Here is a 23007-nt window from a genome sequence, read left to right on the forward strand (position 1 = left end):
CGGTTAACGGCTTCATTGTATTCATGTATAGTCTTTTCTCTGACTGGATAGCACACAAACAAAAGTTTTTCTCTGTACTCGGTACACATGACAATAATAAATTAAACAAAAACACGTGTGATTAGAAATTAGAGGCTGGAAGATTGGGGGGGGGGATAGATGGGGGAGTGGGTGGGGGAGCAGGGGGGAGAGGGAAAGAATAGAGCTTTCAGCCAGTCTTCACAATGGGGGATGTGATGAATAGGGGCCTAATCTTGAATCAGCAGAAATGTAATGGTGAATCTGGTTTCAACCTTATGAATTAACTTTATGTGGGATAGTTTGATGACAGCTCAGATTGTAAGACAAATGTAGTGGGTTTTTGCAACATATTCCAAGTGTTGATTTAAATGTTTAAAGATAGATTTGGATTTTTAGAAGAGCAATACATGTCCCTGTAAGCAATTGAATTATATTTGCTGTCAATTTGGTTAAATGGCATCCACTTGAACAGTAGGGGATGAATTACAAAGACACTTTGGTGACCGTGGATTAAACATAGAACATAGATAAGTACAGCACAGGAACAGGCCCTTCAGCTCAGTGTCTGTGCCGAGCATGATGTTAGGTTAAACTAATTTTCTCTGTCTGGTCATGACCCATATCATAAGAGATAGGAATAGAATTAGGTCATTCAGCCCATCGTCTATTCGCCATTCAATAATAGCTGATCTTTCCCTCCCTCCTAACCCCATTCTCCTACCTTCTCCCCATAACCGCTGACACCCTTACTAATCAAGAATCTATCCATCTCTGCCTTAAATATATCCAAAGATAGACACACAAAGCTGAAGTAACTCAGCAGAACAGGCAGCATCTCCGGGTGACCTTTTCGGTCGAGATCGTTCTTCTGACTAGTTAGGAATCAGGGAAACGAGAGATATAGACAGTGATGTAGAGAGATAAAGAACAATGAATAAATGACAATGGACAATGACAATGGAGGAGACCTAGGACAGAAAGGTCTGTGTGAATGGGAAAGAGAATTAAAGTGTTTAGTAAACAGGAAGTCGGGTAGGTTCAGGCGGACTGAGCGAATATGTTCAGTGAAACGATCGCCCAGTCTATGTTTGATCTCGCCGTTGTATAAGATTTCACATCATCAACAGTGGATACAGCAGATGAGGTCGGAGGAGGTGCAAGTGAACCTCTGCTTAACCTGAGAGGACTGTCGGGTCCCTGGACAGAGTCAAGGGAGGAGGTATAGGGGGGACAGTTGGTGCATCTTCTGCGGTTGCAGGGGAAGGTACCTGGGGAGGGGGTGATTTGGGTGGGAAGGGATGAGTTAACCAGGGAGTTGGGAGGGAACGATCTCTACGCAAGGCGGAAAGGGGTGAAGATGGAAAGATATGACTCGTGTTGAGTTTGCCTCCACAGCCTTCTATGGCAAAGAATTCCACAGATTCACCACCCTCAGACTAAATAAATTCTTCGTCATCTTCTTCCTAAAAGAACGTCCTTTAATTCTGAGGCTATGATCTCTAGTCCTCGACTCTCCCACTAGTGGAAACATCCTCTCCACATCCGCTCTATCCAACCTTTCACTATTCTGTCTGTTTCAGTGACGTCCCATATAACCATATAACAACCATATAACAATTACAGCACAGAAACAGGCCATCTCGACCCTACAAGTCCATGCCGAACAATTATTTTCCCTTAGTCCCACCTGCCTGCACTCATTCCCTTCTCATCCATATGCCTATCCAATTTATTTTTTAAATGATACCAACGAACCTGCCTCCACCACTTCCACTGGAAGCTCATTCCACACCGCTACCACTCTCTGAGTAAAGAAGTTCCCCCTCATGTTACCCCTAAACTTCTGTCCCTTAATTCTGAAGTCATATCCTCTTTGAATCTTCCCTATTCTCAAAGGAAAAAGCTTGTCCACATCAACTCTGTCTATCCCTCTCATCATTTTAAAGACCTCTATCAAGTCCCCCCCTTAACCTTCTGCGCTCCAGAGAATAAAGACCTAACTTATTCAACCTTTCTCTGTAACTTAATTGTTGAAACCCAGGCAACATTCTAGTAAATCTCCTCTGTACTCTCTCTATTTTGTTGACATCCTTCCTATAATTGTGCGACCAAAATTGTACACCATACAATTGTCTATTGACTTTGTCTAACCATCTGCCCCTCATCGGTGTTCATGTGCCATGCTTTAACCTAACCATCCTCTCTTCCACCCACCACAACTTCTCCCAATCAGTCTGAAGAAGGGTCCCAGCATGAAACATCACATATCCATGTTCTCCGGAGACGCTGCCTGACCTGCTGAATTTAGTTTAGTTTAGTTTAGTTTAGTTAGAGACACATCGCGGAAACAGGCCCCTCAGCCCATCGAGTCCGCGCCGACGAGCAATCCCCGCACATCAACACTATCCTACGCAAACTGGGGACAATTTTTACCAAGCCAATTTGCCTACAAACCTGAACGCCTTTGTAGTGTGGGACAAAACCCAGGCAGGTCCCTATAGACAAAATTGTACACCATACTCCAGATTTGGTCTCACCAATGTCTTGTACAATTTTAACATTACATCCCAGCTTCTATACTCAATGCTCTGATTTATAAAGGCTAGCATACCAAAAGCTTTCTTTACCACCCTATCTATATGAGATTCCACCTTCAAGGAACTATGCACGGTTATTCCCAGATCCCTCTGTTCAACTGCATTCTTCAATTCCCTACCATTTACCATGTACGTCCTATTTTGATTTGTCCTGCCAAGGTGTAGCACCTCACATTTATCAACATTAAACTCCATCTGCCATCTTTCAGCCCATTCTTCCAAATGGCCTAAATCACTCTGTAGACTTTGGAAATCTTCTTCATTATCCACAACACCCCCTATCTTGGTATCATCTGCATACTTACTAATCCAATTTACCACACCTTCATCCAGATCATAGATGTACATGACAAACAACAAAGGACCCAACACAGATCCCTGAGGCACCCCACTAGTCCCCCCTCATTCTTCTAAACTCCAGCGAATATAGGCCCAGTATCGTCAAACGCTCAACATGTTAACCTACTTAGTCCTGGGATCATACTTGTAAACCTCCTCTGGACCCCCTCTAGAGTCAGCATATCCTTCCTCAGATATGGTGACCAGAATTGCTCACAATATTTCAAATTACGGCCTGATCAGCACCTCAGCATTACATCCCTGTTTTTGTTTACAAGCCTTCTCGAAATAAATGCTAGCATTACATTTGCTTTCTTTACTACTGATTCGACTTGCAGATTAACTTTTTGGGATTCCTGCACCAGCACTCCCAAGTCCCTTTGCACCTCCGATTTCTGGATTCTCTCCCCATTTAGAAAATAATAATCTACACCTTTATTCCTACTACTAAAATGCATGACTCTACACTTTACTACACTATATTCCATCTGCAATTTCTCTGCCCACTCTCCCAACCTATCCAAGTACTTCTGCAGAGTCCCTGCTGCTTTCTCTATATGGCCCCTCCAACTATTTTAATATCATCCGCAAACTCGGCCACATAGCCTTCCATCCCCCCATCCAAATCATTTATATACAATGTGAAGAGCAGCGGGCCCAGCACTGAGCCCTGCAGTCGCTGGCAGCCAACCAGAAAAAAGCACCCTTATTGCCACATTTTATCCTTCCATTCCCTGTGTTTAGATGCCTATCTAAAAACCTCTGAAATGCTATTATCGTAGCTGCTTCTACCACTACCTCTGGCAGGTGTTTCAGGCACCCACCACGCTTGGTGTAAACAGAAAACTGTCTCCGCACATCTTGTTTAAATTTTGCCCCTCTCACCTAAAAGTGTTTTTAAGAAGCAATTTCTAAGTAACAAAGTGCTTGAGGAACTCAGCTGGTCACATAGCAACAGTGGAGGGAATGAACAGACAGCATTTCGGGTCTGGACTCTTCTTCGGACTCTTACTCTCTGAAGAAGGGTCTCGATCCAAAATATTGTCTGTCTATTCTTTCCACAGTTCCTCCAGGATTTTTTCAAAAATCCAGCATCTGCAGTTTCTTGTGTCTCCAAATAAAGCCACAATTTATTTTGTTTATTTCCAACTATTCTTCTTTCTATCAATGAACATGGATAATGTAATACAGGTTTTAAAGTCCCAACATCCTGTTATTTGAACAACCTTTATTTCTGAAATGCATTGAAATCTTAAAAATAGATGTAAAAGAGATCATGTTATTTCAAGTGTATACTGTTCAGGAAAGCTCAAAACTAGATATTGGGTAAAAAAATTGTTTGAAATCCAAGCTGCTATTTAACTTAAGGTTTCTATCTATTCCCTAGTAGTATTTGATGCTCCCACTGGTATGTCTTCCGATGTGTGGCTCTCGATTCAAAAGGATGTGTCCTTGGTAACCCAGGTATGTTTGTTAGCGAGACCTTATGTGATGGTGAAGGGTTGGTGCATCATTCAGATCGCTGAGAGTGATCTGGTCATCAGTGGTTGGGAGAATGATGGAGCTAGTTGCAGTTGGCTGTTGGTGTTACAATTGATGGCTGAGCAGTGTTGGGACCCATTGGGTTGTAATGTGGGGGAGTGGTGGAAGGTGAGGCTAGAAGAAGAACCAGAATGGGATGAGAGTTTCTAAGCCAGTGAACTGGTCCAAATCCAGTTCCCAGCACCAGATATGTAGGAAGGAACTGCAGATGCTGGTTTAAACTGAAGATAGACACAAAAAGCTGTAGTTAATCAGTGGGACACAGTGGGAATCAGTGACATTTCGGGTTGGGACCCTTCTTCAGACCTTCTTCAGGCCAGCACCTAATTCCAGTTATGTCAAATCAGGTGTTGTTTCTTCATTTAATTTATTTCATACCCAGCACCTGATCCAGCAATTCCTTCTTTCACATTGGACAAATGTTTTACAAAAGTTCTCTTGAAGGACCCCATTACCCTCCAAACCACCTGCCACCCCTTTCTGTTCTGTCACTGTCCCAATAAACTCTTGCATTGATGATTTGTACAATGATTTGCATTGATGATTTGTACAAAATTGTACAAGGCATTGGTGAGGCCAATTCTGGAGTATGGTGTACAATTTTGGTCGCCTAATTATAGGAAGGATGTCAACAAAATTGAGAGAGTACAGAGGAGATTTACTAGAATGTTGCCTGGGTTTCAGCAACTAAGTTACAGAGAAAGGTTGAACAAGTTAGGTCTTTATTCTTTGGAGCGCAGAAGGTTAAGGGGGGACTTGATAGAGGTCTTTAAAATGATGAGAGGGATAGACAGAGTTTACGTGAATAAGCTTTTCCCACTGGGAGTAGGGAAGATTCAAACGAGGACATGACGAGAATTAAGGGACAGAAGTTTAGGGGTAACATGAGAGGGAACTTCTTTACTCAGAGAGTGGTAGCTGTGTGGAATGAGCTTCCAGTGGAAGTGGTGGAGGCAGGTTCGATTTTATCATTTAAAAATAAATTGGATAGCTATATGGATGGGAAAGGAATGGAGGGTTATGGTCTGAGTGCAGGTAGATGGGACTAGGGGAGAATACGTGTTCGGCACGGACTAGAAGGGCCGAGATGGCCTGTTTCTGTGCTGTAATTGTTATATGGTTATATTTGGTTTCTTGAGTTTGAATGATTAATTGACCTCCACTCAATACATCCAACTAGCTCCCCTCTTGGAAAGGTGCCGGCGGTTCATTCCATGCATTGGTTCAGGCAAGCTCTTGGCCTACCTCTGCAGCAACACTCCTTTTTTTTCCTTTTTTTTTCTTTTCTTTTTCTCAAGTCAAGTTTATTCGTCACATACACATACGAGATGTGCAGTGAAATGAAAAGTGGCAATTCTATCTCTATCTCACTCTATCTCTAAGGTGCGATCATTAATTCCATTTCATTCTCGACTACATTTGTTGCCACAACAGACTACTATTTCTTATATCAAATATTGCAAACTTCGACAACTGTTGGAGACCAACATAACTCCTGGCCCATCTTCCTGTCCTACCCTCTAACCCCATAGCTCCCCCAGTGCCATTTTGTTGAGTGTTTACATTTTTTTTTCTGACTGTCCACTCTGATCCCAAGCAATCAGTCCTCAGCAGAAGGCTGAAAGGATGGCACAGTGCCACAGATAGTTAAGCTGCTGCCTCACAACTGTACTCACCCAGATTCAATAGTAATTTTGTCCTGTCAATGTGGAGTTTTCCCTGTGACCATGTATTTTTCCTCCAGGTGCCTCCGGTTTTATCCTACAGCCCAATGTCATGAAGGTTTGTAGGTTAATTGGTTGCTGTAAATTGCCCCTAGTGTGTGTAGGAATGGAGGGGAAAGTGGTATAAAATAGAATTTGTATGAACGGGTGTTCAATGGTCAGCCTGAACACGGCATGATGTTGAATTATTTTCACTGCCTCTGCCATCGTGCCTATTTTTTTGTTCAGCAATTCACATCCCAGACAACAAACTATTTCTCCCATCCACTTGGAACTTCCATTCCACTGAAGTACTCATAACATTCTCTCATTCTTCTTATTGCATATTGCTGATGGAACATTGACATTGTTTATTTTTTATTCCACTCTCCTCACATCCCCCTAACCTACCCGACCTCCAAACTTGCAGCACTCTGCTCACTAAGAATAAAATTGAAATTGTTAGCAAATCTGCAGTCAAGGCTGGCACTATTGTTGTCTGAAGAACTGACCTCTATCTGGCAGGGCCAAACATCAGCTCTCAGACACATCCTCACTGCTCCCTCTGGACCATGACCCTAACATCGAACATCAGGCCATTGTCTCCTACACAGTCACGGATCTCATTTCTTGATGAGATATTATCTCCATAGCTTCCAACTTTGTGGTACTGCGAAGCCTGCTTGTGCCTTCTGCCCAAGACACCCAAGGCAGACCAATTTCCGGTGGGCGGCACGACCGACGTCGCAGCGGCCTCTGCAGTCCGTCCGTCTGTCTTTTTTGTTTTGTTTTTTGTTCTGTTGAGGGTATAGTTTGTAGTGGGTTTTTAACTGTGTATGTGTGAGGGGTGGGTGGGGGAAACTTTTAAATCTCTTCCCTGTACGGGGACCCGACCTTTTCCTTGTCGGGTCTCCGTCGTCGTTGGGTCCTAGCACCGTGGAGCGGCCTCCAGAACGGAACGACCTGGGGGCTCAAGTCACAGAGCCGGCGGAGCTGCGGACCTACCATCGTGGAGCTGGCCGGCTTCGGAGCGTGGACGGCTGTGGTGGCGCACTGCTGCAACCCGACTCCGGTGGATGGTGACACCAGGAGCTCGCAGTTCCCCGGTGGGAGACCGCTTTACGGAGCACCAGCAACAGCAACTTCTCCCGCCCGAATTGCGGGGTTGGAAGTGACCCGGTGCAGGGCCTTACATCGCCCGGTGCAGCTTAAACAGCCGTGGGACTTGCTAGCGCCCGCCGGGGGCTCCAACATCAAGACCCGGCGCAGGGCCTTACATCGCCCGGCGCGGCTTTAAGTGGCCGCGGGACTTGCTACCACCCGCCGGGGGCTTTGACTTTGATTTTGACATCGGGAGTAGAATGGAGAGCAGGGGAGAGACAATACTTTGCCTTCCATCACAGTGAGGAGGAGATTCGCTGTGATGGATGTTTGTGTAAATTGTGTTGGTTTGTGTCTTGGTTCTTTTCTTGTATGACTGCAGAAACCAAATTTCGTTTGAACTTCATGTGAGGTTCAAATGACAAATAAATGGTATTGTATTGTACGGTATTGTATTGTTTCAGCCTGCAGTTGCCTGACAAAACTTATTTCATTGTACTTTGTCTTCATTCTTTGTCTTCCTTGTTCATCCCTCCCCACATACATCCACAACAGTTCAGATGTGCTATGCCCCTTTCACAGTTTCCATTTCCCTGGTCATAACTGCTTCATCTTCATCAGACATATTAAAAAAAATCTATACTTCCATCTCACATGCAGAGCATCTCAGGGCTCTCTGGTTCTTTGAACAGAGGCAAATTGGTTTCCCTTCCCTAACACACACATTTGCATGGTGGTTCTTGTCCTATATTTGATGAAAGGTTGAATAAGTTAGGTCTTTATTCTCTGGAGCGCAGAAGGTTAAGGGGGGAATTGATAGAGGTCTTTAAAATGATGAGAGGGATAGACAGAGTTGATGTGGACCAGCTTTTCCCTTTGAGAATAGGCAAGATTCAAACAAGAGGACATGACTTCAGAATTAAGGGACAGAAGTTTAGGGGTAACATGAGAGGGAACTTCTTTACTCAGAGAGTGGTAGCGGTGTGGAATGAGCTTCCAGTGGAAGTGGTGGCGGCTGGTTCGTTGGTATCATTTAAAAATAAATTGGATAGGCATATGGATGAGAAGGGAATGGAGGGTTATAGTATGAGTGCAGGCAGGTGGGACTAAGGGGAAAAAGTTGTTCGGCACGGACTTGTAGGGCCGAGATGGCCTGTTTCCGTGCTGTAATTGTTATATGGTTATATGGTTATATTTAACAGCTTCTCCTGCAGCTCTGTTCACTGTCTCCAGTCCAAGGCACTGGCAAAGGGAGACTGAGACAGTAACATGGAATTGATTTCCTTCAGTGAGGAAGACTTAAAAGGGAGTGTGGATTAAAGTCAATTGTTGAATAAAATAAAAGTGGAATGGAGAATTAAAAAAAAAAAACCTGCTGCTGTGGGTTTTGTCAGGAGATTTGGAATGGACTATTTAAAAGCCACAACAGATTTACAAAATGCTACGATGAAATACTCTTTGGGCTAAGGGCCAAAGGGTGGAATGTATATTTGGTCTACATGGACACAATAGGTCCAAATGGCTGAGTCTTGTGTCTTAAATTTCTATGTTTTTGAGTCCCTCAACAATCTGTTCTCATTGCAGCATACTGGGCAAAAGGAGCTATAATTGCTTCAAGCAGAATGGGAAGAAAAAAATCAGCAATTAAAATAGGCCGATATTATTTCGTATTTTAATTGCATGTGGCCAATTGAGAACCTAGCTGCTACTATTTGCACTTTTGGTCTGTATCTAACAATAACGTTATGGTTGGTGTGCGATGCTGGCTTGAAGAGCCGAATGGCCTCCTCTTGCACCTATTTTCTATGTTAACGTATTAAACCCTGCCATCGAGCATTTGATGTCAACACTTGTGTTTGAAAGCAAAGTTGTGTCTGGGATTAATTACTATCCTGATAAATCAGACTTTGTCTACCAAGGACAATATACAGATTAATGATTGGCCAGGTGTTGCATTAACCCCAAGATTGCTGGTACGGAGGAAGCAGTTTCTTTCATTGTGGTCCCATGCAGTATTCCCCTGGAGGCTAGCCCCTAGCATGTGGTTGTGGTCTCATACAGTGTAATGCAACACTATGGTTCTTCCAACATAAATAACTACAGCTGGCCCTGGAAAGGCTTTGGAGACTGCTGATGTCTTCACTTGGGGAAAGTCTAATGAGCTGATACTTGACCAGCCATTTTGTTTGGATCTTTTAACAAAGTTGATTGAATTTAGGAAAATAGTTATTGAGGAAAGTAGTCTGCATTTTTTTTTTTTTTCACAGAATATCCATTTCAATTTGTATACATCTGGATTGTAAATGCATCTGTTCATTGTTATTATGACTCCAGTTGCAATGCTAATACTGTTATTTGCTAACTTCTGTTATTGTTACATGATAGAATACTTAATTCTTGTGCACACTGAAGAATGGCATTGTGCAGACAAAATAAAGTCAATGACATCATCCTTCGGAAATGTTATTTACTTTGTCTTTCTTTAAAGGCCTGCATATATGATAGAGCTGGATTAGGCTTCAGTAAGAAAGCATTCCAGAATGAAGAAACTAGACCGGATAAACCATGGGCACAGTCAACAACTGGAAGGTATTCTTGGTGAAATTTAGATTTTAATCTGGTAAAATTTAAATCAAAATAAAAAGTATCAGAAATTGTGATTTCTTTTTAGTATACTTTATATTTTGAGTCTTCCCTATTTTGTATCTATTTAAGTCTTATAGAAGTCATCATGACTTTATTACTCTTACTCAATGCCCCAATCAATGAAGGGAAGTATACTATTTACTTGCATTGCCACTTTCAGGAAGCTATGAACTAAGACCTGAACATCTCTTTGTACATCAATGCTGTCAAGGGTTTAGTTTGGTTTAATTTAGTTTGGAGATAGTGTGGAAACTGGCGCTTTGGCCTACTGAGTGCGCCAACCAGCGATCCCCACACATTAACAATATCCTACACACACTTGGGGACAATTAAGTACATTCCGATGAATGGGTACTGTTCCATGCAGCCAGATTGGGATTCCAGATTGTTTTCTACCGGCTACCAGAGATAACTATATTTTCTTGGGCCAGAGACGTCGTGTGACAATGGGTTAGGTATGTTTCTGATCATTGTAAGAACCAATGACATACTTCTTGCATAACAGAGGTGCCATTAACTCGAGATTAGAGGTTTAGAGAGGATCTGTGGATGTATTTTTTCATCTAGAATTTCAAGTGTTTGGATTCTGGACAGGTTCCACGAGTGGGTCATAGCAGTGGATCCTCTTACAACATTTATGGTGCCCAGACAAGCACTTGAAATGCCAAGGCATAAAATGGTAAGACCCAGTATTGATAAATTGGATAGTGTAGATGATTAATTGAAGGTCAGCATGTACATTATGGGCGGAAGGGCATGTTTCTGGGTTATATTGACTAAAAGTAGAAGTTAGAATTAATTTTTGTTGGGAGAATCTGAGACGCCATGAATGAAATTTAAAAAAAATACCAGCTCAAATGTAATCGTTTCTGATTTGTTACTGGAGTGTAGCACTACTTGACATACAAGGAAAGGCTATTACTGAGAAAATACATAGCCTAAAGGCTGGCATGTGAGGTACAGGCATCAATTTATCAGGCACTGGTACTATCATGGGATTAAAGGGAGCTGCTGTTTTGGGACAGGATCCATTCGAATCAAGCCAGAAAAGTGTCTCCATGAATACAAAATAAACAGACGATTAATCTATAAATAGAGATGAGGTGGAGAAGGGATATTGGGAGATTTTAGTTGCATAAATTAGAAAACTAAAAACCTGTTCAAAAACAAAAGCACAAAAATATCTTTATTCATAACAATATGGACAGGAAATACATTTGGTACATCTTTTTTTTACATTTGCTGTAAAATCAGATCAATACTCTTATTCTCTTACAAAGCATCAATGCCGCTCATCCTTCTTCCTTAAACAATCCACCCAGTAAGTGTTAATGAGGCTGGTAAACAGGACCCAGGTGTTTAGTGCCAACTGGCGACAGGTCCTTACACATTTTATTCCCCACAATACCTTTGTGGCAGTTTTACTGAGCTTCAGTTTGTTCCTCAGCATGTACCCCTGCATTTTTGAATGTACCAGATCGTGGTAAAAGCACAGAATAGTGAGGGGAAAAGAGAAGCAGATGGTGTCTCAATGGTCCCGACTACAGGATTTTCAATGAGCAAGGAAGCAATTATAAATGTGATGAAGGATAATATGCTGGAAAGATCATTAAGTAAAGCCATGTGGGTTGAACTGACGAAGAAAAACTTCAAAGTTTAGTTTTTCTCTCAGATAAAAGTTTTATTTACGTTTGCAGTTCTGGTTGCCACATTGTGCAAGATGTGAAAGCTTTGGAGAGGTTTGACAGAATGTTGCCTGTATTATAAAATTGTGATATTGACAGTGTTCTAGGAACGCAAACCCTCCCCATGACATGCCGGTCACCTGTAATTAATGTCTAGTATGACATTTTTTAAATTACTTTTCATTGCAACTTTTTTGCTTTTGCTCCCCTGTTTTTCTCTCAAGCTAACCTTTCTTTTCCTCACTATTTTATGTTCTATACCTGATTTGGTGATCCTTCATCCTGTTTCCTGCTGTTCTATTTTCTGTTCCTCAATTCTTAAATGTCATAATTTAAGGAAATACACCCATTTGATAAGGAGGGCCCAGATACCTTTTTACCTTGGCAGGATTATTACCAGGATGTCTTTAACCTGAAGAATGAGGTTAAATGTCTGAAATTTTGCTTCCATTTTCTGTACTCAACCAACTGAAATGCTCATTTACGAGAAGGAGCCATTCGGCCCAACACGTCCATGCAAATCAAGATGCCCTATCTAAGCTAGTTCCATTTGCCTGGCCCCCATCCTTCTAAATCTATCCTAACCATGTACCTGTCCAAATGTTTCTCAAATGTTGTATCTGTGTCAATGATTTTATACACCTCTGTATGGTCACCTCTCAGCCTCTTGCATTTCAAGAAATGAAGTCCATGTCTCCCAATCTCTCCCTTTAGCTCATCCTGGTAACAACCTCGTACATCTTCTCAGCACTCTTTCCAGTTTAGCGGCATCTTTCCTACAGCAGGGTGTCCAACACTGAACATAATACTCCAATTGTGGCCTCACCAATGTGTATAACTAACATAACATCCCAACTTCTATACTCGGAAACCGAGTATAGAACTCATACTTAGCAAGGCCAGTGTTTCAAAAGCTACCTTCATCAACCTATCTACCTCCGATTCCACTTTCACTGAACTATGTACTTGTACAACTAGCTTTTGGTGAACTCCCTGGTTCCCTCCACAACTCTCACAAACCACCCCCTCTCTGGGGACTTTCCTCTGCAACTGCTGGAGATGCAACACCAGTCCTTATACCTCCACCCTTGACTTCATCCAGGGGCCCCAACAGTTTTTTCAGGTGAGGCAGAGGTTTACTTGCACCTCCTCCAACCTCATCTCCTGTACCCGATGCTCCCGGCATGAGCTCCTCTATATCGGGGAGACCAAACGCAGACTTGACCATCATTTCTCAAAACATTTACACTCTGTCCGCCTGGGCCTATGCGATCCCCGGTTACCTAACATTTTAACTAACCTTCCCAATCCCTTACTGACCTTTCTGTCTTGATCCTCCCAACTCTCAGAGTGAGGCCACACACAAATTGGAGGAACAGCACAGCATATTTCACTTGGGCAGCCTACAAGTCAGCGGTATGAACGCTGATTTCTATAATTTCAAGTAACTCCTGCAATCCCTCCCCCATCTCTCTCTTTCCTCCCCACCCTGGACATCTTACTAGTTACACTGTTCCCATCCTTGTATCTTTCTCGTAGCACATCTTCCCCAGCCAACAATGGATCATTATGCACTCCACCTTTCCTGAGGTCATCTGTTGCTGGCACTGATTTAGTCTGGCCTTTTCTCACCTCCAGTCCTCCCCACCTCAATCTTTCAGTTTGAAGAAGGGTTCCAACCCGAAACGTCACCTATTCCTTTTCCCCAGTGTTGCTGCCTGATCCGCTGAGTCACTCCAGCATTTTGTGTCTATCTACTTGTACACCTGGATCACTCCGCTCTACAAGACTGCCCAAGGCACTGCCATTCACTGTGAAGGTCCTGACTTGGTTTGACTTGCCAAAACGCAACACCTCACACTTATCTGAATTAAACTCCATTTGCCATACCTTGCCCAGCTGATTCAAGATCCTGCTGTAATTCTTGATAACCCCCATCTTCATTGTTAAATACGATACCATCTATTTTAATGTACAATAGGCATGTCTTCAAAGACCTGCACTCCTGATAGCGAGCTTTATTGACCACTGTTAATTCTGGGGTGTATTAATTTGTATTTTTCTTTTAAAGAATGGTAGATGATCTGCACGGACTTGTCATGGAAGCTAAACTACAGAGCCCTCTTATTCTAGTAGGATCTGAGCTTGGAACACTCAATGCAAGATTTTATGCCCACATTCACAATTGGTAAGCTGAAACATTTTTGGTAGGCGAGAACAGCGGAAATTGAAGTCTTGAATTAATGCCAATTAGATATTTTTAATGAGCTGAATTAACCAATAAGTAATCTTTTCATATGAATTGCTGGTAGATAAGTATAACCAAATGTCTGGGAAATATTTTATTGTTTGCAATGAATCTACATTTCATGGGGAAAAATAAACTTCAGAACTCAATTAAGGTAGTTTTATTAGATTTAAGAAAATTAGATCAGATGGTAATAAAACTGAAGGCTGGCAGATCCTTTGGGGCCACTAATAATCAATCAATCAATCAATCAATCAATCAGTTTTATTCGTCACTTGCACATAAAGTGCAAGTGAAATGAATTTGCCAGCAACGGTACAATGATAAAGAACACACAAAAACACAATAAAAATTTAACACAAACATCCACCACAGCATTCATCACTGTGGTGGAAGGCACAACATTTGGCCAGTCCTCCTCCATTTTCCCCTGTGGTCGGGACCTCAACCCTCCGCAGCTGCCGCTGCGGGCGCCCAGATGAGTAAAAGTCAAGGTAAGTCCTGAATCGGTGCCTCCCCCACCGGAGACCGCGGCTTCAGATGGGTGTAGGCCGCAGGCCGGCGGTCGAAGATTTAAAGTTCCCGCTGCGCCGCAGCCGGAAGCACCGCAGACCGCAGGGCCAGCAGTCGAAGCTCCCCTCCAGGGGTCCCAGGCGAGGGACCCCGCTCCTGATGGTAAGTCCCCGCCGCGCCCACGGTAGAAGTAGGCCGCGGGCCGGCGGTGGGAGCTTCTTCTTCTCCCCGGTCCCCAACGAGGGATCCCAGGCTCCGGACGCCGCGCCAGCTGGAGCTCCGCAGACCGCAGCTTCAGGCTGCCGTGGGCCAGCGAAAGGAGCGCTCCCCTCCGGCGAGCCCCAGCGAGGGCTCTCCCGCTCCACGCTGAGAGTCCACTCTGCGCCCACAGCTGAAGCCCCGGGCGCGTCTCCGGGAAAGGCCGCACCGATCCTCGATGTTAGGCCACGGGGGAGGCGACATGGAAAAAGTCGCCTCTCCATGGAGGAGGCGACCAAAGCGGTTTCCCCCTTACCCCCCCCACACCACCCCCCACACAAAACACACAGAGAAACATTAAAAACATACATTAAAAACGCACACTAAAAAAATTAAAAAAGTAGAAAAAACTGACACGCTGCTAACAGGGCTGCCGGCTTGCAGCGCCACCACCTACCTAAAATGATAGAGGAGATGGAAAAGGAGAATACGTTAGCACAGAGGAAATAATTATGGGAAGTGAAGAATATAAAATATAAAATAACATTTTGCCTTCACTTTAGGAAACCAAATTAAAAACAGTAATACCTCAAACCAGCGGCAGACCTACATTTTTGGGGCCCTGAAGCTTGAACTGTTATGGGGGCCCCTTCGCAACCAGCAACAAGGTCTGGGTAACCTCTGTTATCTTCAATGGGGTTGTTCCACGACAGATCACCACACATTTTAATTTCTGTCATAAATGTTAATAGCATTTTAAATTATTTATAATTATTTTATATTAAATATATTTAGAATGATCCTTAATTTGAATGTTTTTTTGTTTACAGCTAGCCTACATGATACTTTAATAACCTTTTAATTTTTATTTTAACTATTATTTTGTATTGAAATGACACTATTATCAATATTATTATTATTTTTTAAACCCTTCTCATACAGTAAGTAGACCCAACATTTTTAACCAATGGGACATATTCAGAACAAAAGTAGGAAGTATTGGCCAAGGGTCCAGGAGGCTGACTAGGACCCCTGAAGCTCCTGCATTTTCAATACATTTAAAGTTATTCTCCTGCTTTCTGCTGGTAGTTTACATAACAGAAGCTTAGACCCTGTTCTTGAAACTGCAATGGAAATTAAATGAAAATGCAGTGAGCTGTTTGGCTTGGCCTGCCCTGTGCTTGAAACTGCAATGGAAATGAAATGAAAATGCAAAGAGCTGTTTGGCTTGGCCTACACTGTGCTTGAAACTGCAATGGCAATGGAAATGAAATGAAAATGCAATGGTACACAATAATGCTGGAGAAACTCAGCGGGTGCAGCAGCATCTATGGAGCGAAGGAGATAGGCAACGTTTCGGGCCAAAACCCTTCTTCAGACTGATAGGGGGTGGGGGGAGGCGGGGAGAAGAAAGTAAAAAGGAAGAGGAGGAGCCCGAGGGCTGAGGTAGGAAGGGGAGGAGACACCAAGGGTTAACAGAATTGTGAGAATTCAATGTTCATGCCACCAGGATGCAGACTCCCCAAGCGGAATATAAGGTGCTGTTCCTACAATTTCTGGTGTTGCTCACTCAGACTGTGGAGGAGGCCCAGGACAGAGGGGTCGTATACGGAATGGCAGGGGGAGTTGAAGTGCTGAGCAACCGGGAGGTCAGGTTGGTTAATGCGGTCCGAGCGGAGGTGTTCGACGAAACGATCGGCAAGCCTACGCTTGGTCTCACCGATATAAATCAGCTGACATCTAAAGCAGCGGATGCAATAGATGAGATTGGAGGAGGTGCAGGTGAACCTTTGTTGCAACTGGAATGACTGCTTGGGTCCTTGAATGGGGGAGGTAAAGCGACAAGTGTAGCATCTCTTGCGGTTGCAAGGCAAAGTGCCCGGGGAAGGAGTGGAGCGGGAGGGAAGGGAAGAATTGACAAGGGAGTTGCGGAGGGAGCGGTCTTTGCGGAAAGCAGACGGGGGGAGATGGGAAGATGTCACGTTGGAGGTGGCGAAACTGACGGAGGACTATTTGTTGTATGTGCCGGCTAGTGGGGTGAAAGGTGAGGACCAGGGGACTCTGCCCTTGTTGCAAGTGGGGGGATGGGGAGAGAGAGCAGTGTTACGGGGTATGGAGGAGACCCTGGTGCAAGCTCATCTATAGTAGGGGAGGGGAACCCCCATTCCCTGAATGAGGACATTTGCGATGCCCTGGTGTGGAACACCTCATCCTGGGAGCAGATGCGGCATAGATGGAGGAATTGGGAATAAGGGTTGGAGTCCTTACAGGAAGCAGGGTGGGAGGAAGAGTAGTCAAGATAGCCGTGGGAGTCAGTGGGTTTATAGTGGATGTCGGTCAGAAGTCTATCACCTGCGATGGAGATAGTGAGGTCAAGGAATGGTAGGGAAGTGTCGGAAATGGTCCAGAGTGCCGGATGGAAGTTAGTGGTGAAGCGGATTAAGTCAGTCAGTTGTGTGTGGGTGCAGGAGGTGGCACCAAAGCAATCGTCGATGTAGCGGAGGTAGAGGTTGGGGATGGGGCCATGGTACGCCTCGAACAAGGATTGTCCGACGTACCCGACAAAGAGGCAGGCATAGCTGAGGACCATAGCTACGCCTTGTATTTGGAGGAAATGGGAGGAGTCAAACGAGAAGTTATTGAGGGTAAGGACCAGCTCCGTTAGGCGGAGGAGAGTATCAGTGGACGGGTATAGGTTGCTCCTCCGGTCGAGGAAATGCAATGAGCTGTTTGGCTTGGCCTGCCCTGTGCTTGAAACTGCAATGGCAATGGTAATGAAATGAAAATGCAATGAGCTGTTTGGCTTGGCCTGCCCTGTGCTTGAAACTGCAATGGCAATGGAAGTGAAATGAAAATGCAATCAGCTGTTCGGCATGCCCTGTGCTTGACACTGCAATGGCAATGGAAGTGAAATGAAAATGCAATGAGCTGCTCGGCCTGTCCTGTGCTTGAAACTACAATGGCAATGGAAGTGAAATGAAAATGCAATGAGCCGAGAAACCAGTCCCTTTTGCCCAAAATGCCCATATTAGCCCACGAGGAGCAGTTTGGCCAAAAGGCCCGTGCCAGGCCAGGAAAAGTCCAGAAAAGCGCTTTTGACTGAGAATTCACTCTCTTTTTTTAAAAAGCCCCTTCGGCCCATCAGCTAGCTCAGGAGGAGGGGAGGGGCGCATGCGCGCTGACATTGACATCGAGGCCCAGCCCCGCCCACGGTGGCCGCAGCCCTTCCCCGCGGGAGCGGGAGAGAGAGACAATTAGTTGAGGTGGGGATTATGTGTGAGGTGGGAGGTATAGTTGAGGCGAGGTTTAGTGTGTTGAGGTTTAAGTGTGAGGTGAAGTTTAGTCAAGGCAAGAGTCGAGGTGAAAAATCAGATTCATTTACAGGAAAAGAAAAAAATCTGAATTTCGATTTAAATCGGAAAAATATCTGGACTAATGTCCCTTTAGGGCCCATCCGGGATTAGGGGCCCTGAAGCTTAAGCTTCATTAGTTTCATAGTAGATCCTCCCCTGCCAAAGGATATAATGACAGGAAAGGAATTGATTAAATTATTATCATTAAAAAGGAAGTACATAAAAAATCGGGGGGAATACAAACTAATATAATCCCCTGACCTGAGTTTTCAGATGTGGCTGCATAGATGGCCGATGCATTGGTAATAACGTTCAAAAATTCCTGAAATAGTCCAAGCAGATTAGAAAGTGCAACAGTGTTTTTCAAGTAAGGAGAGAGAAAATGGGGAATGGCAGATGTATTAATCTGATTCAGTTGTGTGAAAAATGCTGAAATCCATTAAAAAAGATATGGCAACAGAGTTACAGAAAACTACAGCATGAATAGGCAGAGACAACCAGTTTTTTTATAAATAGTTTCTGATACTAAGTGTTTTACAATGATTTAACTAGCAGGAATGATTAGAGGGAACTGGTGGAGAGTAAAAAGTGACACTTGTGCTATAACAGTATGGATAATGGAATTTTGCCCTTGCAGATTGCACAAATAATTTCTAAAAAAACTGACATATGGAATGAAGATTTGCTCTTATGAAGTTAATGTGAAAATAAAATAGTAAAATGTGCAGATTTTCAAATCTCATTTATTGATTATGCCTATACAGCTTTGATTTGTAGCGAATTGCGATAAGGACAATTTTCTAGGAATAGTATAGTATAGTATAGTATATCTTTATTGTCATTTTCCTGAGTACTCACATACCCAGAGGAAACAAAAAAACGTTGCTCTACCAGTGTCCATTCAGTGTGCAGTAAAAAGTAAATAGAAATAAAAATACATATATCATGAACAAATTAAACACTCTACTCTCTACTAAACATCAACAGGCGTTCCGATCGGCAGCGGCATGACAGTGGCTCTGCTGCAGTGTGTCCAGGTTGGTGGTTGGTGCGCGATACTTTGGCAGGGGACAAAGTCCGTTTATCAGTCTTATAGCCTGCGGGAAGAAGCTGAGGAGCATCCTGCTGGTTTTGCAACCCCTTCACAATGTGGTGATCACTGTATGGATTTTCAAGAAGCATTTGAGAAGTATCACGTAACAAGTTGTACAGCAGATGGATTTGGGTTTAAATTTTGACAGAGGTATTCTTCTTCTTGCGTATGGCGTGCACAGCCTGAAGTTGTTAGACAACTTGTTCTGTTTGATCTTCTGTTTGTGCACGCCAGCTTGATTGCATTCGTCGAAACAGGGTGGACCACATGAAGGTTGCAATCTCCCACCCCAAGGTAGAGAGATGGTTGCAAGGCTCAGAACAGGAATGATTAAATATTTATTAAAAGTTGACCAGCTGTTACGTGTGTGATGTCATCGTGATTTGTACCAGTCTCTCAGCTAGTAAAACAGTGTATAAATAACAGAGAAAAATGAGCCTTAATTTATCCAAGATTACTCTGGCGGAGTAGAAAGGTGAATGACCAGTGATTTGTGAGGAGGATGTTTGCAAAAGATTATGGATGGGTATTGAATGGCAAGAAGGGTGATGGCGCATCATGTGGGGTGTTATCTATTTAGGAAAAAACTGTTTTTTTTAGCCATGATATTATTAAACATGGGTACAAAGGTTGACACAAAATGTTGGAGTAACTCAGCAGGACAGGCAGCATCTCTGGAGAAAAGGAATGGGTGACATTTCGGATCGAGACCCTTCTTCAGACATAGGAGGTTCCTTGGTGCCTGTGCATGAGATGCAGAAAATAAAGAGCAATGAAGATGAATAGTATGTGCGAGAATCTGAGTATAACAGTGATATAGTCTTACTGCTGTTGCGCAGAACTTTGTTGCAAGAATACTTGCCTTGGAGTGAGTGTAGCATAGATTCATGTGCCTACAAATTAAGCTCCTCCTGTATTGCTAAACATGCTAAATAGGACCGACTATATACTGTGCTCCATCTCTGAAATTTAGGTCCAAGACTCCAAGCAACCAAATATTGGAAGTCAGAGGGAATACTGAATTCTTTTTGTATATAAGTTTATCACTACTGACCGAGGATGTAGGTGGAGGCTTGAATAACTCCTGGAATGAGAAGGTTTACGAAGGATCTGCAGAAACTGGAAAATCGAAGGTAGACAAAAATGCTGGAGAAATCAGCGGGTGAGGCAGCATCTATGGGGTGAAGGAAATAGGCGACGTTTCGGGTCGAGACCCTTCTTCAGACTGTCTCCTAGAATGAGAAGGTTGTCTTTGAAATGAGATTGAGGTTAGGAGGGAGCCAAAGTAAAGCCACTGTGAAGCCACGGTCGATCAGAATGACTGTTTTTATTATATTGTTAATTTTTAGGCCTACTTTTCTTTTTAAAAATGGTCATTTTAATTTGTTTTTAAAGCTCTATGTATTATCCTTTTTGTTTTTATTTTTACACTGAATGGAAACCGATTGAGCAACGTTTTTTCGTTTCCTCTGTGTATGCGAAGACTCAGTGAAATGATATTAAAGAAATACTGAATACTGAATACTGAGCCATAGATCAGCCATGATTGAATTGCAGGGTAGACTTGATGGGCCGAATGGCCTAATTCTGCCCCGATCACATGTGACCTTATGGACCAACCTGCAAGTGTTTTATTGTGATTTGGTACAAACCAGCACACAGCGAGCAGCGTTTTCAATTACCCTGATTTTACGTGGAAAAATGCAAATGTGACCAAGCAGGAATACATTGGAATAATCCAATCTAATGGTAACAAAGGCAGGTATTATGATTTTGGGATAAAATGAATTGATGCAGTGATGAAGTTAGGCATAGTTCACGTAGTTCACTCTGATTGTGTAGAGGAGTAATGCCCCTGTCCCACTTAGGAAACCTGAACGGAAACCTCTGGAGACTTTGCGCCCCTCCCAAGGTTTCCGTGCGGTTCCCTGAGGTTGCAGGTGGTTGCTGGAGGTTGCATGTAGTGCAAGCAGGTAGGGAGACTGACAAAACCCTCCGGGAACCTCTAGGAACTGCACGGAAACCTTGGGTGGGCGCAAAGTCTCCAGAGGTTTCCGTTCAGGTTTCCTAAGTGGGACAGGGGCATAACTATGTGATCAGAGCCTTATTGTGCACCTTATACAGTCAACAGGAATCTTGGGGGCAGGGCTGCAAATCTTTTATTATTGAGCTTTTATTTTTTTCTGAATGGCCTGAGGTGTTGCCTTTAGAGATTAATGGCCACACTTAAAGAACAAGGAGATACTGCATTTTTCATTCTCTGTTTCCTTTTACCTACTTAAGGACAGAAATGTACATGGTTACAGCAGATAGTTTGGTCCATTGTGTCTGTGCTATTCCTACAATCCTCTATTGTACAGTAGGGTTTGTTTTGGTCATGTACACAAAAGTGCTCTCCATAATTAGTCTTTTATCGCCAAATAGAGTGCTGACAACCACACACACCAACTGAATGATTGAGGAGAGTGTTCACAGGATGATGGTGTAGTTAATATAGTTGGAGGCTGCAGATGCGTGATCATGGCATTTTGCAGTGTTGGGATTGGTTTATAATGTCAGATAGATCAATGAAAAGGAAAATGCAGGTTTTGTGTTTGGGTGTTCACCGGCACCATATTTAAACATGAATCTTAGCATTTCATAATGCTTTCCATCTATTTTGTCATTAAGATGCATTCATATTTGGATAAATTTGATTATGCTATTCTGTCAATTAATTCAGTTAATGGGTGCAATAAATGTGAAGGGAAATAAGCATATATTTTATTTGCATCAATTTCCACCTTTGCTGGGGGAAAAAATGCGAGCATTTATACAGCGCACTCATCTATTTTGGATTTTGCAGGCCAGTCACCTGCTGATAACCCTGCCTATAACAGCAAATTCCCTCGGGGTCCTAATCATCTTAACTAAGGTTATGTGTTGTTTGAAAGTAAAACACGTTGAATTGCTGATTTCTTTAATTTAACCAAAAGGAAAATATGTTTGTTCATGTAACGTAAAAGAGGAGTGGGCAAAAATGGAGAGGTTATGGAGAAATAACAGGTTGAAAAGGAAGTGCGAGAGGTATGGAGGAAAATTAGTCTACTACGGGAAGAGAACTGCATAAAAATACACCACAGTTAAGGAGTCCAGATTAGACACCTGGACACAGTTCTTTTGGCTGACGTTCAATGTGGATTTGATTTATACAACTAAATTCCCCAGGTTTGGGGCAATTCTCCTTCCATTTCAATTGGAAGTAAGCAATTTCACTTTGGGTCTATGATTACCAGATCTGGTAGAACAAGTGGAGTAGGACTGGGTTTCAGATCCAGACTACTCGTATCTAATTCCACTGGCTGGTGATGGACATAAAATAATAAGTGTTTGTGACTTCACTGATCGCACCTGACCCCCTGAGTCATTCCAGCCATTTATGTTTTTTCCAGCAGGTGTTTTTTTTAATTTCCTTGCTCCTTTGGCTTTCAATTCTCTTCCCTTGTGCTATCTCAGTTTTTTTTTAAATCTTCATGTAGGAAGTACTCATAAGTAGTAAGTGCAATCAAGCTGTTTGATAATGTTGATCAAAGGTGGGGCAAACCATTCTGCCAAGACCAAAATTGGAGGATCCAGAGATGTGATAGTTGTCAACACTGGAGGAAAGGTATATTGGGAAGGGAAAACGCATGGAGGGATTTCAATAATGGAAACTGAGGAGTTTGTGAATTTTTTAGTAGTAGAAATGTATTGCACAGAAATGGGTTCTTCAGCACAACATTGTTTATGTCAACCCTTTTTTTGCCCATCCACACTAATCCCATTTACTTGCATTATTGTTTACGAAAGAACTGCAGGTGCTGGAAAAATGAAGGTAGACAAAAATGCTGGAGAAACTCAGCGGGTGAGGCAGCATCTATGGAGCGAAGGAATTGGTGACGTTTCTGGTCGAGACCCTTCTTCAGACTGATTTGGGGGCGGGGGCGGGA

At 43.2% G+C, this 23007-nt stretch overlaps 1 protein-coding gene across 2 annotated transcripts in view; it reads left to right on the forward strand.

Annotated features, from left to right (window-relative positions):
* The window catches only part of LOC116972495, a 140446-nt gene that overhangs the window by 27430 nt on the left and 90009 nt on the right, over positions 1-23007 (forward strand). The window contains exons 4-6 of one of the 2 annotated variants that reach the window (XM_033020276.1): positions 4345-4421; positions 9792-9892; positions 13706-13822. In XM_033020276.1, coding sequence (XP_032876167.1) covers positions 4345-4421; positions 9792-9892; positions 13706-13822 — 295 coding nt within the window. The remainder of the gene's footprint in view (positions 1-4344; positions 4422-9791; positions 9893-13705; positions 13823-23007) is intronic. The other variant, XM_033020277.1, reaches the window with a different exon arrangement.

Source organism: Amblyraja radiata, chromosome 4 (genome assembly GCF_010909765.2).
Source record: "Amblyraja radiata isolate CabotCenter1 chromosome 4, sAmbRad1.1.pri, whole genome shotgun sequence".
In the NCBI taxonomy this organism is placed as follows: Eukaryota; Metazoa; Chordata; class Chondrichthyes; order Rajiformes; family Rajidae; genus Amblyraja; species Amblyraja radiata.